The sequence below is a fragment of the Culex pipiens genome, chromosome 2, assembly GCF_016801865.2.
Source record: "Culex pipiens pallens isolate TS chromosome 2, TS_CPP_V2, whole genome shotgun sequence".
In the NCBI taxonomy this organism is placed as follows: Eukaryota; Metazoa; Arthropoda; class Insecta; order Diptera; family Culicidae; genus Culex; species Culex pipiens.
In genome coordinates, this window is record NC_068938.1 from 68266724 (window position 1) to 68279229 (window position 12506).

Consider the following 12506-nt stretch of genomic DNA (forward strand, 5'->3'; position numbering starts at 1 on the left):
CTTGTGATACGACAGACGCAAATTAGCATGCCAAATTCATTCTGTTCATTTTTATCATATTTTATTACGCCCGAAGAAATTTTCCGCCGTTCCTTTCTTCCACCCACAACCATTGTGAAATATTGCCCATATCATGGCCCTCGTTGGCCCACGGGGACATCGACACTTTTGCGGAGAAGCGACGACGACGATGATGACGATGATGGAAAAACCGTTTTCCCGGAAGAGACAGCCGCTTGTGTTTTTATCCTGGTGTCGCAAATTTCCCTTCCCCTCAAATGGTGACATATGAGCGAAATGAGATGGGAGCAAGAGGATGGGGGTGAGGAACGGAATAAAATGCTTGTTGAGCTTCTTCAACAGTCCCGGAGGCTGCGAGTTCTGATGGAAGTTGTAGTAGCATCAGGCGGAAGCTTCGGTTTTTTTGTTACATCCATGTTTTCTCCATGGCTAGTTCGTTTCTCTTCGCTGTGATGGTTGGTAAAGGGGAAGAGATTTATTATTAAATTTGCATAAAAATGGTGTGTAGCTTTTTGCCTTCAGGCAATTTTTTTTTGAGTGAAGCTGGGGAAAATGTTTAAAAAAATCTCTTTTTAAGTTTTAATATATTCAAGACGTTTCTTATTATTTTTCTGTAATGTTTTCAGAAATTCCTAATAAAAGGTTGAGGAAAAATGATAATAAAATCAAACAATTTGTCATTTTATACACCGCAGTCGAATTCCTCAAAAGCACTAAGCATTAACCTAATTTATTATCGTAGTTCAAGTTCCCGCTGTTCACGGTCCGCCATAAAACCTTGCACCTCACACGCAAAACTTCAACTCAACCGTAGTCAGTCTTACTAATCACTTCGCTCGCACCCAACGCGATGTTCTTAGTCATAGTTCTAGCATTAGCTTTAGCTTGCTCCAGCGAGGCCAGCACTTTCCGGGCCAAACCGGGCCAGTTTGGCGATCGTATAGTTGGTGGCCAACCCGTCAACATCACCGAGTACCCGTACCAGGTGTCACTGCAGCGGAATCTTCGCCATTTCTGCGGTGGTTCCGTGCTGAACGAGCACTGGATCTTGACCGCGGCCCATTGTACAAAGTGAGTGTTACTTTGAAGTCTAGGTTTTTAAGCGATAGAATTATCGTCGATAATAATATCGTCCAACGATAATGATAATGGTTATCGTTATCGTCAGGACGATCACGATAATCTATCGTTATCCTTCGGGAAGTCGCGTGTTTTCGCCTTTCTTACAAGTGCCCTTACAAACTGTGTACAAAGTACACGTACGCGACCTCCGGTGGGTTATCGTTGTTTCTATAATTTCATCGGCGATATTCTTATCGCTGATAACGGACGATAACTAATTTTTAAAATCTTTCTTAGATTGACTAAATCTATCAATATCATGTTGAATGTTCAATGCATTCGCTTAGAATATATGTTTTGATAATGTAGTAAGTTTTAAAGCATAAATTCGAAAAAAATCACAAAATACCGCATTTTTTTAAAGTACTCAAATTTTTATAATTAGCAATATGGATATCAAACGATTCGAAATTTTGCATGCATTTTCACTGTTTTAAAGTTTTTTGAATGAAATACTCAAATTTACAGAAAATACCGTACTATCCCGAAAATACTATTTTTTTATAATTTGCAAAATAGGTATCAAATTTCACATATATTTTAATTGTTTTAGAGTTTTTTGAATGAAATACTCATATTTTCACAAAATACCGTGTTTTCTCTAAAATACCGTAAAACCGTACCGTGACTTTGATAACCGGGGTGACTTTGATAGGTTTGCGATTTTTCCGCAAAATGAAGAGTACAATTAAAATACGTACGGAATTGTTTAGAATCATTCTGACCGTGGTAGAGAAGTGTTCAAAGAACCTCAAAAATAACTTTTCATAAAATTTTGAAAAGTTTAAAAAGTTAGTAAACTATTGTTAAGAAAATGTTGATGAAAGTCATTATTTTAAACTTCTCAAAGTGTCATGATTTTCTCAATGAACATGATTTTGAATCGAAAAACGGAATGCATTTTTGGATTCTTTGGACAATTTTTCACTAGGAGAAGGTAAAATAAGTTTGTAAATGATAAATAATATGTGTTTTTGAAACACAATTTTAAAAAATCTTCAAATTTATAGGCAATTTCAGTTGAACAAATTTCATGTAAAATGTGAAAACTTGTGATTAGTGCTTTTAAAAAATGCAATATAAATCGATAATTTTATAAACAAAAATAGTTTTTTCAAATTCCAGGCAAAATTTCGTCTTTTTAAAACTTTACCTAAAATTTATATTTATTTTGTTAAAAAGCTTATAAACTTAGTTAACTAAATATAAACATTGATTTTTTTTTTAAATTTTTATAATTTGCAATATGGGTATCAAACGATTTGAAATTTTGCATGCATTTACACTATTTTAAAGTTTTTGAATGAAATACTAAAATTTTCCGAAAATACTCAAATTTTTATAATTTGCAATATGGGTATTAAAAAATTCGAAATTTTACATATATTTTAATTGTTTTATATTTTTTTGAATGAAATACTCATACTTTCACAAAATACCGTATTTTCTCTAAAATACTATTTTTTTTTGTAATTAGCAATATGGGTATCAAACGATTCGAAGTTTTGCATGTATTTTAACTGTTTTAGAGTTTTTAATGAAGAACTAAAATTTTAACAAAATATCGTATTTTCTCGAAAATACAAAAAAAAATATTTCTCAATATGGATACCAAACGATTCGAAATTTTGCAAAATTTTTCACTGTTTTAGAATTTTTTGAATTAAATGCAAACTTTTTCACTAAATACCGTTTTTTTAAATGCTAAAATTCTCATAATTTGCAATATATGTATCCAACGAAGCAAAATTTCACCAGCATTTTCACTGCTTTAGAGTTTTTATTAATGAAATACTAAAATTTTCAGAAATTACCGCATTTTTTTTCGGTATTTGGTATTTTGTGAAAATTTGAGTATTTTATTCAAAAAAAAACTCTAAAACAGTGAAAATACATGCCAAATTTCGAATCACTTAGTATCCATATTGCAAATTAGGAGCGGCCGTGGCTGACTGGTTACGGTGTTCGCTTTGTAAGCGAATGATCCTGAGTTCGATTCCCATCTGCTCCCAACGAGAAAGTATAGGAAATATAAATCTTGAAACTCTGAACATGAACGAAAAATCAAAGTCACTCGAGTCGGGGTTCGATACCCCGTCCTTTGGATTGGTAAGCAAAAATGCTAACCACTACGCCATCGCGACTTGGTGAGCTATAACTGGAATTAGGAATACTGTACCTACCAACTATATACGCGCTGGGTCCTTGTCCATTTGACAAGGGTTCGGAAGTTCTAAATAACGTTTGAACCCGATTGGTGCAAACGTTCTTCAGGGCGGGGCTTGTCGATAAAGCAGAAGTACCTCGCGCTCGGCTAGCCAGCGTAGAAATGGGTCACCGAAGCTCGGCAGAGCTAACACCTTCCAAATGCCTATGCGAGTTATTTGCATGTATAGAATGTAGATCTAAAAATACATGGAAACAACTCAATTTGTAAGAAGCGGCCGCGTGGTCCCGTTTGGTTGGTTGCACACACACACTTAGTATCCATATTGCAAATTATAAAAAATTGAGAACATTAAAAAAAATACGGTATTTTGTGATTTTTCAATGTATTTATACTTTGAATCTTACCATATTATCAAAATATATTTACTTAGAGGAAGCTTGAAAATTCAACATAGTTTTGTTGGTTTCAGTCAATTTTAGAAATATATTAATTATAAGTTATCGTCGATAAAATTATCGGAATAACGATAACGTTAACGATAATCTATCGTTATCGAACCTCGATAATTTTATCGTTAACAACCTTGCTTTGAACATTCCGAATAAAGTCTTTTATGCTCGATCTCTCTTGCAGAAGTATAGCCAACGCCACGATGCTGAAGATCCGTGCCGGTTCTACGAACGTTCGCGACGGCGGCGTTCTGGTCACGGTCCGGGACATCTACTTCCATCCGAAGGAGAACTCGTGGAACGACTACGACTTTTCGCTGTTGCAACTGGCCGGGCCACTTCAGCTGGGTAAGGCGATTCAACCGGTGGCTCTGCCGGCGCCGGATAGTTCGTTCGAGGACGGAACTTTGTGCCGGGTTTCCGGCTGGGGTAATACGAAAAACGCAAGTGAGTCATCGCTCGATCTACGGGCGGCGACGGTTCCGCTGTACAACCAGGACCGGTGTAGTAAGGTGTACGCAGGGTATGGCGGTGTTAGGGGCAGTATGATCTGTGCGGGGTTTGAGGAAGGAGGCAAGGACTCGTGTCAGGTAGGGTCGTGGGGAGGTACCCATGGATGATTCATTAGAGTTTGATTGTTGCTTTTCTATTACTGTTTTTGCAGGGAGATTCCGGTGGTCCGTTGGTTTGTGACGGCATCCTAGTCGGAGTGGTGTCCTGGGGTAGAGGTTGTGCTGAGGCCGGCTATCCAGGAGTGTACGGGAGGGTTACCAGCGCGGTCGACTGGATTGCGGAAACAATGAATGAAGTAGTTCTTGATGGTCGTGTATAACCTAAGGAAGCCTGTATAAAGAAAGTCAAGACCCATTTGAATTTAACTTCCTTCTCCCAAATCCATAGTATCACCCTGGGTGCTGAAAAGACAGAATGCGTAACGTGATTTTCGAAAGCTCCCCACTAATTCAGCTGCACTACTGCTGTAAACATAAACAAAATAGAAGGCTTTGTTCAAGCTCAAGCGTGACATATTTTTTGCGGCTGAAGTGACTTGTTTTGAAACATTTTGGATCTGTTAATGTTAGACTTTTCGCTGAAAAATTGAGTGCTTCGCGCTTTTTTTTTGTTCGTAGACTAAACGATGGGCGGCCAAAAGATGCTTTTTTTATTTTCCACGTGACGAAAAATTGCGTCAGAAGTGGGTGGAATTTTGTGAACCAGAAGAACAACCGAATGGAAGTTCCGAGATTATGTATCTTTGTATCTTAAGATTTGTTGACTTCGAATACCTCAAAAGTTCGAGTCATTTTTTCAATCCTGACAAAATAAATTATAGATCGATTTCAATACTTGCCACTTCTTGGTATCATTTTGCAAACAGTAAATTGGTTCCGCTTTGACAGTTCTAAATTGAGGCCGTTTTGCGAACCACTATTCTGCACCCAGGTATCACCCTTCAACACTGTCAAAATACATACAAACAATGTTGCCAACAACGAAGTGATACAACCCACACGGCAAATATTTACATACAATACCTATCACAACATATGAAAGGCTTGTGATGGAGTATCGACCGTCCGGATTTCCATGAAGGTCCTTCTTCATGGGCTGAAGAACGTTCCTTGACCCAGCTGACGAGTGCGTGCTCGTTTTCGGTAATTAACCTCCTAGCAGCAGTGCTTCCCCATTATTGCTCTGGGGGATCAATCTGACGAAACTTGGTATGGAACAATGCCATCTCGTTGTTTCAAGAGCGGATCTAGACTTTAATAGGGTGTGTTGGCATTCATTTCTGTCTGGTCCTTTCACTCTTTCTAGCATACAGGAATTGAAAACCTGAAATTACACTTCGGGGTTTTAGAGCAGAAAATCAATATCAATATTTCGATAACCAGCGAAGGCTTAATCAATTCTGCTTAGTCGAACTCAACGTTCAGTAATTATGTATCTGCCCGTAAGCTTTCCACCGAAATCTAGTCCGGGCGCGCCTACATAGGTGAAATTAATTCGTAAATATTTTCAAACTAGTACAACATCTCCATATCCCCGGCAGTACAAAATAGTGCTGGAACTGATTTTCAGTAGCAGCAGAAGCAGTAGCTTCGGTCGTTGCTTTAGTCCGGCTGCGTACACATAGTAAAAGGGGGTATAAAATTTACATTCAAATAGATGATGCTCATGACAGCCATATGGCACCTTCTGGAATTCCGGGTGCTCCAGCACACTACTGCTGTACGCTTGCTTCTCGGTGTGGTGCATTTCTATGGTGCAGAAAGGATGGGGTACCGTGAGTTGGCATTTGGATATTTTAGCCAATGAAAATTATAAATATAATGGTTCAATTTGTTGAATTTTTTTTAACTTCGTCTACCCGGTACGAGAATCAAACTCACGACCTCTGGATTAGAAACCAAGTACGCCGCAAGTCGAAACCCATCCCCTACCGGTCAGTATTCCCAGTGAGCAGATTTACTCTTTGAAGGAATCTGACTTTGCCGAGCCACACAGGAATTGAACCCATCACCTTCCGCTTACAAAGCGAAACCCGTAGCCTCACGGCCACGGTAGCTCGTAATTTAATAATTAATTTAATCACAAAAAATTGGCAAAAATTAATATGGAACAATTCCAGCTCAAATCAGGAAATTTTCTGATACTTTTGCGATTTCAATAAAACTTTGTTGACATGTAAGCATTTTTTGTGTATATGGAGCCAATTGTACTAGAAAATAACATTTGAGAAAGGCGTAAGTTAATTAAATATTTTTGTATTTTGTAATTGAAAAATAACTGTAACTCAAAGCCGTTGCATTGTATCAAAAAGTGGTCAAACACAAACTTGAATGAAATTGGACGGGCTTTCTGGAAAAAATACACGCCACTTCTATGAGATTTTTCAATTTTTAAGTTTAAAAGTTAAATTTTAAAGTGATGTGACGATTTTTTTCGTCCTAATTAATTAGGAAATAGCCCAAGATATAACAAAAAGACCTACGGAAAATGCAGGATGGTATGTCCTATAAGTTTGCCTTTAACAGCATTTTAATTGGATGTATGGGCTTACAGCAGGGGTGACCAAAGTATGGCCCGCGGGCCAAATGTGGCCCGCGAGGTGGTTTTTGGTGGCCCGCGGACTCATTTTGAATGATTATGTAGAATGTCCCTTTTACTCATGATTTGATGATTTATAAATATTTCTATCCAGATTATGCGACGGAAATGCTTTATTCAAAATTTTATCAATGTAACAATTATACAGGTTTGAATGTGAGTGAAATAGTTAATTTCGTCAAAATTTTCATCAAGCATTTTTTGATGAATGGTTCAAATTTGACTTCAGTAGAAAACTGTAGTAATAGTAAAAATATACAATTAATTACAAGTTATAACGCACAATTTTTATGGACTTATTTTGCACTAGGAAACCTTTCACCTCTGGACTTGAACTCATTACAGTTGGTTAACAACTCTGAGGGACAGAACAAAATTTATGGAAGTGTTATTGAAATGGTTGAAATAATTGTTTTAAAATACCTTCAGAAAAAAATCATTAGTTACGCTTGATTTCAAAATAAAATTACGCCGTAACATACATTTTCAAAGTTTTATAATAAATTATTGAAAAAAAAAATAGCTGCAACCTATTTTTTTTTCATTGTTTTTCGTAGCATGAAAAATGAAAAGAAAAGCTTGTGAATAAAAAAAAAGTTTTTGGTTTTGTTTATTTCAATGTATTCAATACCAATTCATTGAATGCATTTTTGAACAAAGCTGCTGGAATTTTCCCATAATTTCGCTGCCGACATCGGGTACTGGATTAGACCACACACACCAGCTGTTGGAATTTTATGATATTTAATTAAAGAAAATGTAAAAAACTGCCATTTGGCCTGCAAGCTCATGTGTGCTTCAAATTTGGCCTGCCATTCGAAAACTTTGAGCTCCCCTGACTTACAGATATAAGCTGAATGATAATGCTCATAACTGAAAATATTATATTTATTTCAGTGTGGTAGAAAACCTGGATACACGCAGAAAAAAGAGTTCCCAAAATCGTGAACAAGTGTTCATGAAAATGGGAACCACGAACAAAATGTTCAAATCTCATGGTACGATTTTGAAAAACGTACCATGGCATTTGAACACTTTGTTCTTGGTTCCGATTTTCATGAACGCTTGTTCACGATTTTGGGAACTCTTTTTTCTCCGTGTAGTAAATAAGTTTGCGTAAATATTGAAACGAGTCAAATTTAAAAGTTGTCAGAGGCAAACTTATGCGAAATTGGACGAGCTTTCCGGTAAAAATATATTCGAGACTGAAAAATCATGTCCGTCATATAGAAAAACCTATTTTTTCAACATTTTTATTTTTTAAAACGCTGTATCTTTACAAGGATTGGACATAGGACAATGATAAATTTGGAGACTTTTAAGTAAAATTGTCTGGGGAATCGATTCCTACTATCGGTTTTTGTAAATTTTGACGTTTAGACCACTTTTCAAAAAAAAAAAAAAAAAAAAAAACTGTATTAGTAAAAGCCAGCGGACTAAGGCGCTAGTCCTTACTGTAGGTGCTGGGTTTGAGTCCCGTCGGTTGCAACTTTTTTTTTGTGTTTACAAAAATTGTATATGCAGCGTGTAATATTAAGTGTCTTTTTTGATGCAGGTAATGTGCAAGCTTTTGCTTGCGATTTAACCATCGGAATTTTTTGCTGTGTAGTGAAACTGGCTCCATATGCACAAAAATGTCTTACATAAGCGTAGGATAACATGTCTACAAAGTTTCATTGAAATCGGAGAGGGTCGAGAAAATAATACCTTAAATAAAAACGTTACTAAATCCACCCTTGGGTTGTTGGTGCCTTCCTCACATTTAGAGGGTAAAGCTATCAAAAATAGATACAAAAGGACAGACCTTTCAGTGTTCTATCAACTTGATTCATTATTCATACCATCAGATTGGGTAGTCAGATCTTTATAATTCAGGGCACTTGTGTGCTTATAACTTTTGATAGGGTTGTCAGATCGCATGATAGATCCGGACAACGTTTTCATCGAAATATATGAGATCCGGCCTCTAAAAAGTTCATAAACAACACTTAAGTGCTTATAACTTTTGATAGGGTAGTCAGATCTTCAATCTTATGAACTCTTTGAAAAGATCTTTTGAATAACTTTCTAAAAATGTATAACATGACGGGGTTTCTCACAAAAACCACCCTTTTTAAATCTTCCGGGCTTTTGTTAAGATCGTTTTTTAAGCATAACTTTTGAAGTACTTAACTTAACTTTATAATTTTCAATAGCGACTTATGGGACCCCAAGACAGATCAAAAGAGACCAAAATGGTCCAAATCGGTTCAAGTGCAATTTTTTTTGATTAACATCCCATTACACACACAGACATTTGCTCAGAATTTGATTCTGAGTCGATATGTATACATGAAGGAGGGTCTAGGAGGTCAAATAAAGAATTTCGTTTTTCGAGTGATTTTATAGCCTTTCCTCAGTAAGGTGAGGAAGGCAACAAATCTAGTTTTGTTGCACGATTGCAACTAGAGGGTGACGATTCTCGAAATTTTCAATTTCCCGGGAAGCGAGAGTTGAATCACAGACAAACAGACGGGACACTCGAGTGCCGAACCATCGTCCTCCAAAAACGGCCATTTGAAATTCAATTTTGTTTCGGCATCCACTCACCCGGCGCTGATGGCGCTGCTGTCGTGACAGTTCGCCCGTCTTTTCTTAGTGTGTGTGTTTTTGTTTTTCTAAGTTGAGCGTGAGCACGTGTGAGACAGCAAATGAAAACAAATAAAAATATGATGGAATTCGAGAATTCTAACGGTGATCCACAATCCATGCTTTGCGAGACAAGATTGGGGCAGTCTCGCCAGGGTCAGATGAGCGGCAGACTAGCGAGGACATACCATTTGCCCCACTATTAACCCGGTAGGCCTAGAGACCCTAAATAGGGAGACTGGTCTAAGCTGGCTAAATCGATCTGGCAACGTATGTTTTGAGCTTGGCAACACTGATAAGTTTTGCTGGGCGTAAAGGCAAATGCTCGTTTGGATACGTCAAACTCGTGTCTGTTTGGGTACGTCAAATTCACTTCGACCAGTCTCTCTATTAAGGATCTCTAGGTAGGCCTACTCAACTGCCTGTCAATATCAAGGCTGCTGCTGAGGCGCCCGCTATTGCGGAGGAAGCCGGACCCTGTGGTATAGTCATCTTCTTCGGAGCAACCTGCTTATCCTTCGTGAACTGATGCTCAGATTGCTGCTGCTGGTCGTACTTTTGGCTCTTTGGCGATGTTGCGTCGATCTATTTTGCGGCAGTATTTTTGAAATCTTTGCAACTTTTGTTGTCTCATTCAACTTAACTGCGCCGTGGACACGTTCCCCGCAGATATTTCCACACGCCCCCCGGAAGGTGGTCAATTCAGGTAGATTTGAATTGGATTTTTCTATTTCGGCGGCCACTACTGGTATTTTCGTGCCAGAAGTAGCTTGTTATCGATGGTGTCAGGTGTAATGGTTCGAGGTTTCGGTGGAGGAGGATTCTTCGACCGAACTTGGAAGCAACGGGGAGGACCAGTGGTTTGGTCTCTGTCGTTGCGGTTGTGGTGCATCGCTGCTGGAGCTGCGCATAATTTGTCTCATGAGGTTCTGCCATTGGAAACAAAACCGACCGTGGAACCGACCCACCGTCATCTTCGGCTGTCGGAGTTGTTTTTTTTTTTCATCGGGTACTGACGATCAGCAAGAACAAACTCATTTTGAAGCAGCTGTTGTTGTTTACAATCGTTAAAGCTTGATTATCTCACGCATATACTGACATTACACATAACAGTAATGGGTTTGTATTGGTATGTTTTGGGCTGCGCTTCGGCATCAGCTCACCAGGCAGCGCTGGCGTCGCCGTGATTTGGTGGTTTGATGAAGGACGATGGATTTCAAAAATAATTTGTATGGAGAGTCACGTCTGTTTGTCTGTGGTTGAATTTTACAATTTTCCGGGAATTCCCGGGACCCGGGTATTTTAGTTTTCAGCAAAATTATTTTTTTTGACAAAATTTTTAATGAATTATATCAAATTATAACGAGAATTATATCATTTTTAATATAAATTTATGAAAATTTTATATTTTTTTATTAGTTACCATTAAGTTATCTAACACATTATTAGTTCAATAACAGAAAATACATTAATTTGTGGAATACTTTCTGCTTGTTGAAAAGATTCCCAAATCTGCTAGTACAAGTAAAATTTAAGGGTCAACCTGTTATCTGTTTTTTTTTTTTCTAGTTTAAATATTAGCAATTTTGGGATTTTTGCTATAAGACAAATGAGGATCATAAGCAACATCTGGCAATTTTTGAAATTTTATTTTTCATTCATTCTGACAACAAAAAGTGATGTTTCATATCAATACATTCAAAAGTTGTTTTTGCGTTCTCAGTTACAAGGAAAATTGAACTGAATATTACCAATTGGCGCTCCTAAAAACAATAAAAAATGCCTGAGTTTTAATCAAATAACAGTTGATTTTTTGTGTCTTTTCGAAATTAAAAATTGTCTTTCCTCCTAATTTTTAAATAACATTGAACAAGAGAAAAAAAAGCCGGGAACCGTGGTGTAGGGGTAAGCGTGATTGCCTTTCACCCAGTCGGCCTGGGTTCGATCCCAGACGGTCCCGGTGGCATTTTTCGAGACGAGATTTGTCTGATCACGCCTTCCGTCGGACGGGAAGTAAATGTTGGCCCCGGACTAACCAAAAAAGGTTAGGTCGTTAGCTCGGTCCAGGTGTAGGAGTCGTCTCCCTGGGTCCTGTCTCGGTGGAATCGCTGGTAGGCAGTTGGACTAACAATCCAAAGGTCGTCAGTTCGAATCCCGGGATGGATGGAAGCTAAGGTGTAAAAAGAGGTTTGCAATTGCCTCAACAATCAAGCCTTCGAACACCTAGTTTCGAGTAGGAATCTCGCAATCGAGAACGCCAAGGCAATGCTGTAGAGCGAATAATTAGATTAGATTTGAACAAGAGAAGTCTGTTTTGTGTGTATTAACTCTTCGTTTGTCGCTGAATGGAATCTTAAATTAAATGTCGTTGAATGGATTTTTATTACTTTCTTCAATATATTTAATAGATCAAAATTCCTGAGAGTCTCGACAAAATTTTCTGGGAATTGAAAGGCTCAAAAATGACAAATTTGCTGGGAAATTTGTCCTGATAATTCCCGCTCGTCTCCCTCTAATCACAACGATTTATAAAAAAAGTTATTTAAAAATCCCAACAAACAAATTCCACTCAGCCTACGGTGAACCTATCGGTACGGACGCAGCTCCCTGATGCGTACCAGGCGGCAACCAGCCAGCAGTATCCCTCATCAGAACAGAGCATGATGGTCCAGGTCTTGTGTTGGGTCTCGGATCGGATTTTGGAAAGGCTTCAAGAAGACGGAGGGGAAGGGATAATATACCCCGGAGCACAATGTCATGTCTTACCGGAACGAAACACCAAGTGTGACGCTTGTCCCCGGTGCCCTTTAACCCCGGTGTCCCTCTTCTCCCTAGTCCCGTAGTAGATTCAGGGTCTCCAATAACGGATATGTACTTATAACCGAGCTAGCCAAGTTTAATATTTTTCTTCAATCTTGTCAGGGGCCACTTTAACAAACATCAGCCAGCTTCTGTGGTTGAGCTGGCCTCGGGCGGCCGCTGTCGTAGGTCGGAGACATGGGGGA

At 38.3% G+C, this 12506-nt stretch overlaps 1 protein-coding gene across 1 annotated transcript; it reads left to right on the plus strand.

Annotated features, from left to right (window-relative positions):
• Positions 1–815: 815 nt before the first annotated feature.
• Positions 816–4661, plus strand: LOC120414056 (trypsin-1-like). Its single transcript, XM_039575073.2, has 3 exons — positions 816–1092; positions 3947–4352; positions 4427–4661. The coding sequence occupies exons 1-3, from the start codon at positions 872–874 to the stop codon at positions 4592–4594; spliced, it is 795 nt and encodes a 264-aa protein (XP_039431007.1). The 5' UTR covers positions 816–871; the 3' UTR covers positions 4595–4661.
• Positions 4662–12506: the final 7845 nt, after the last annotated feature.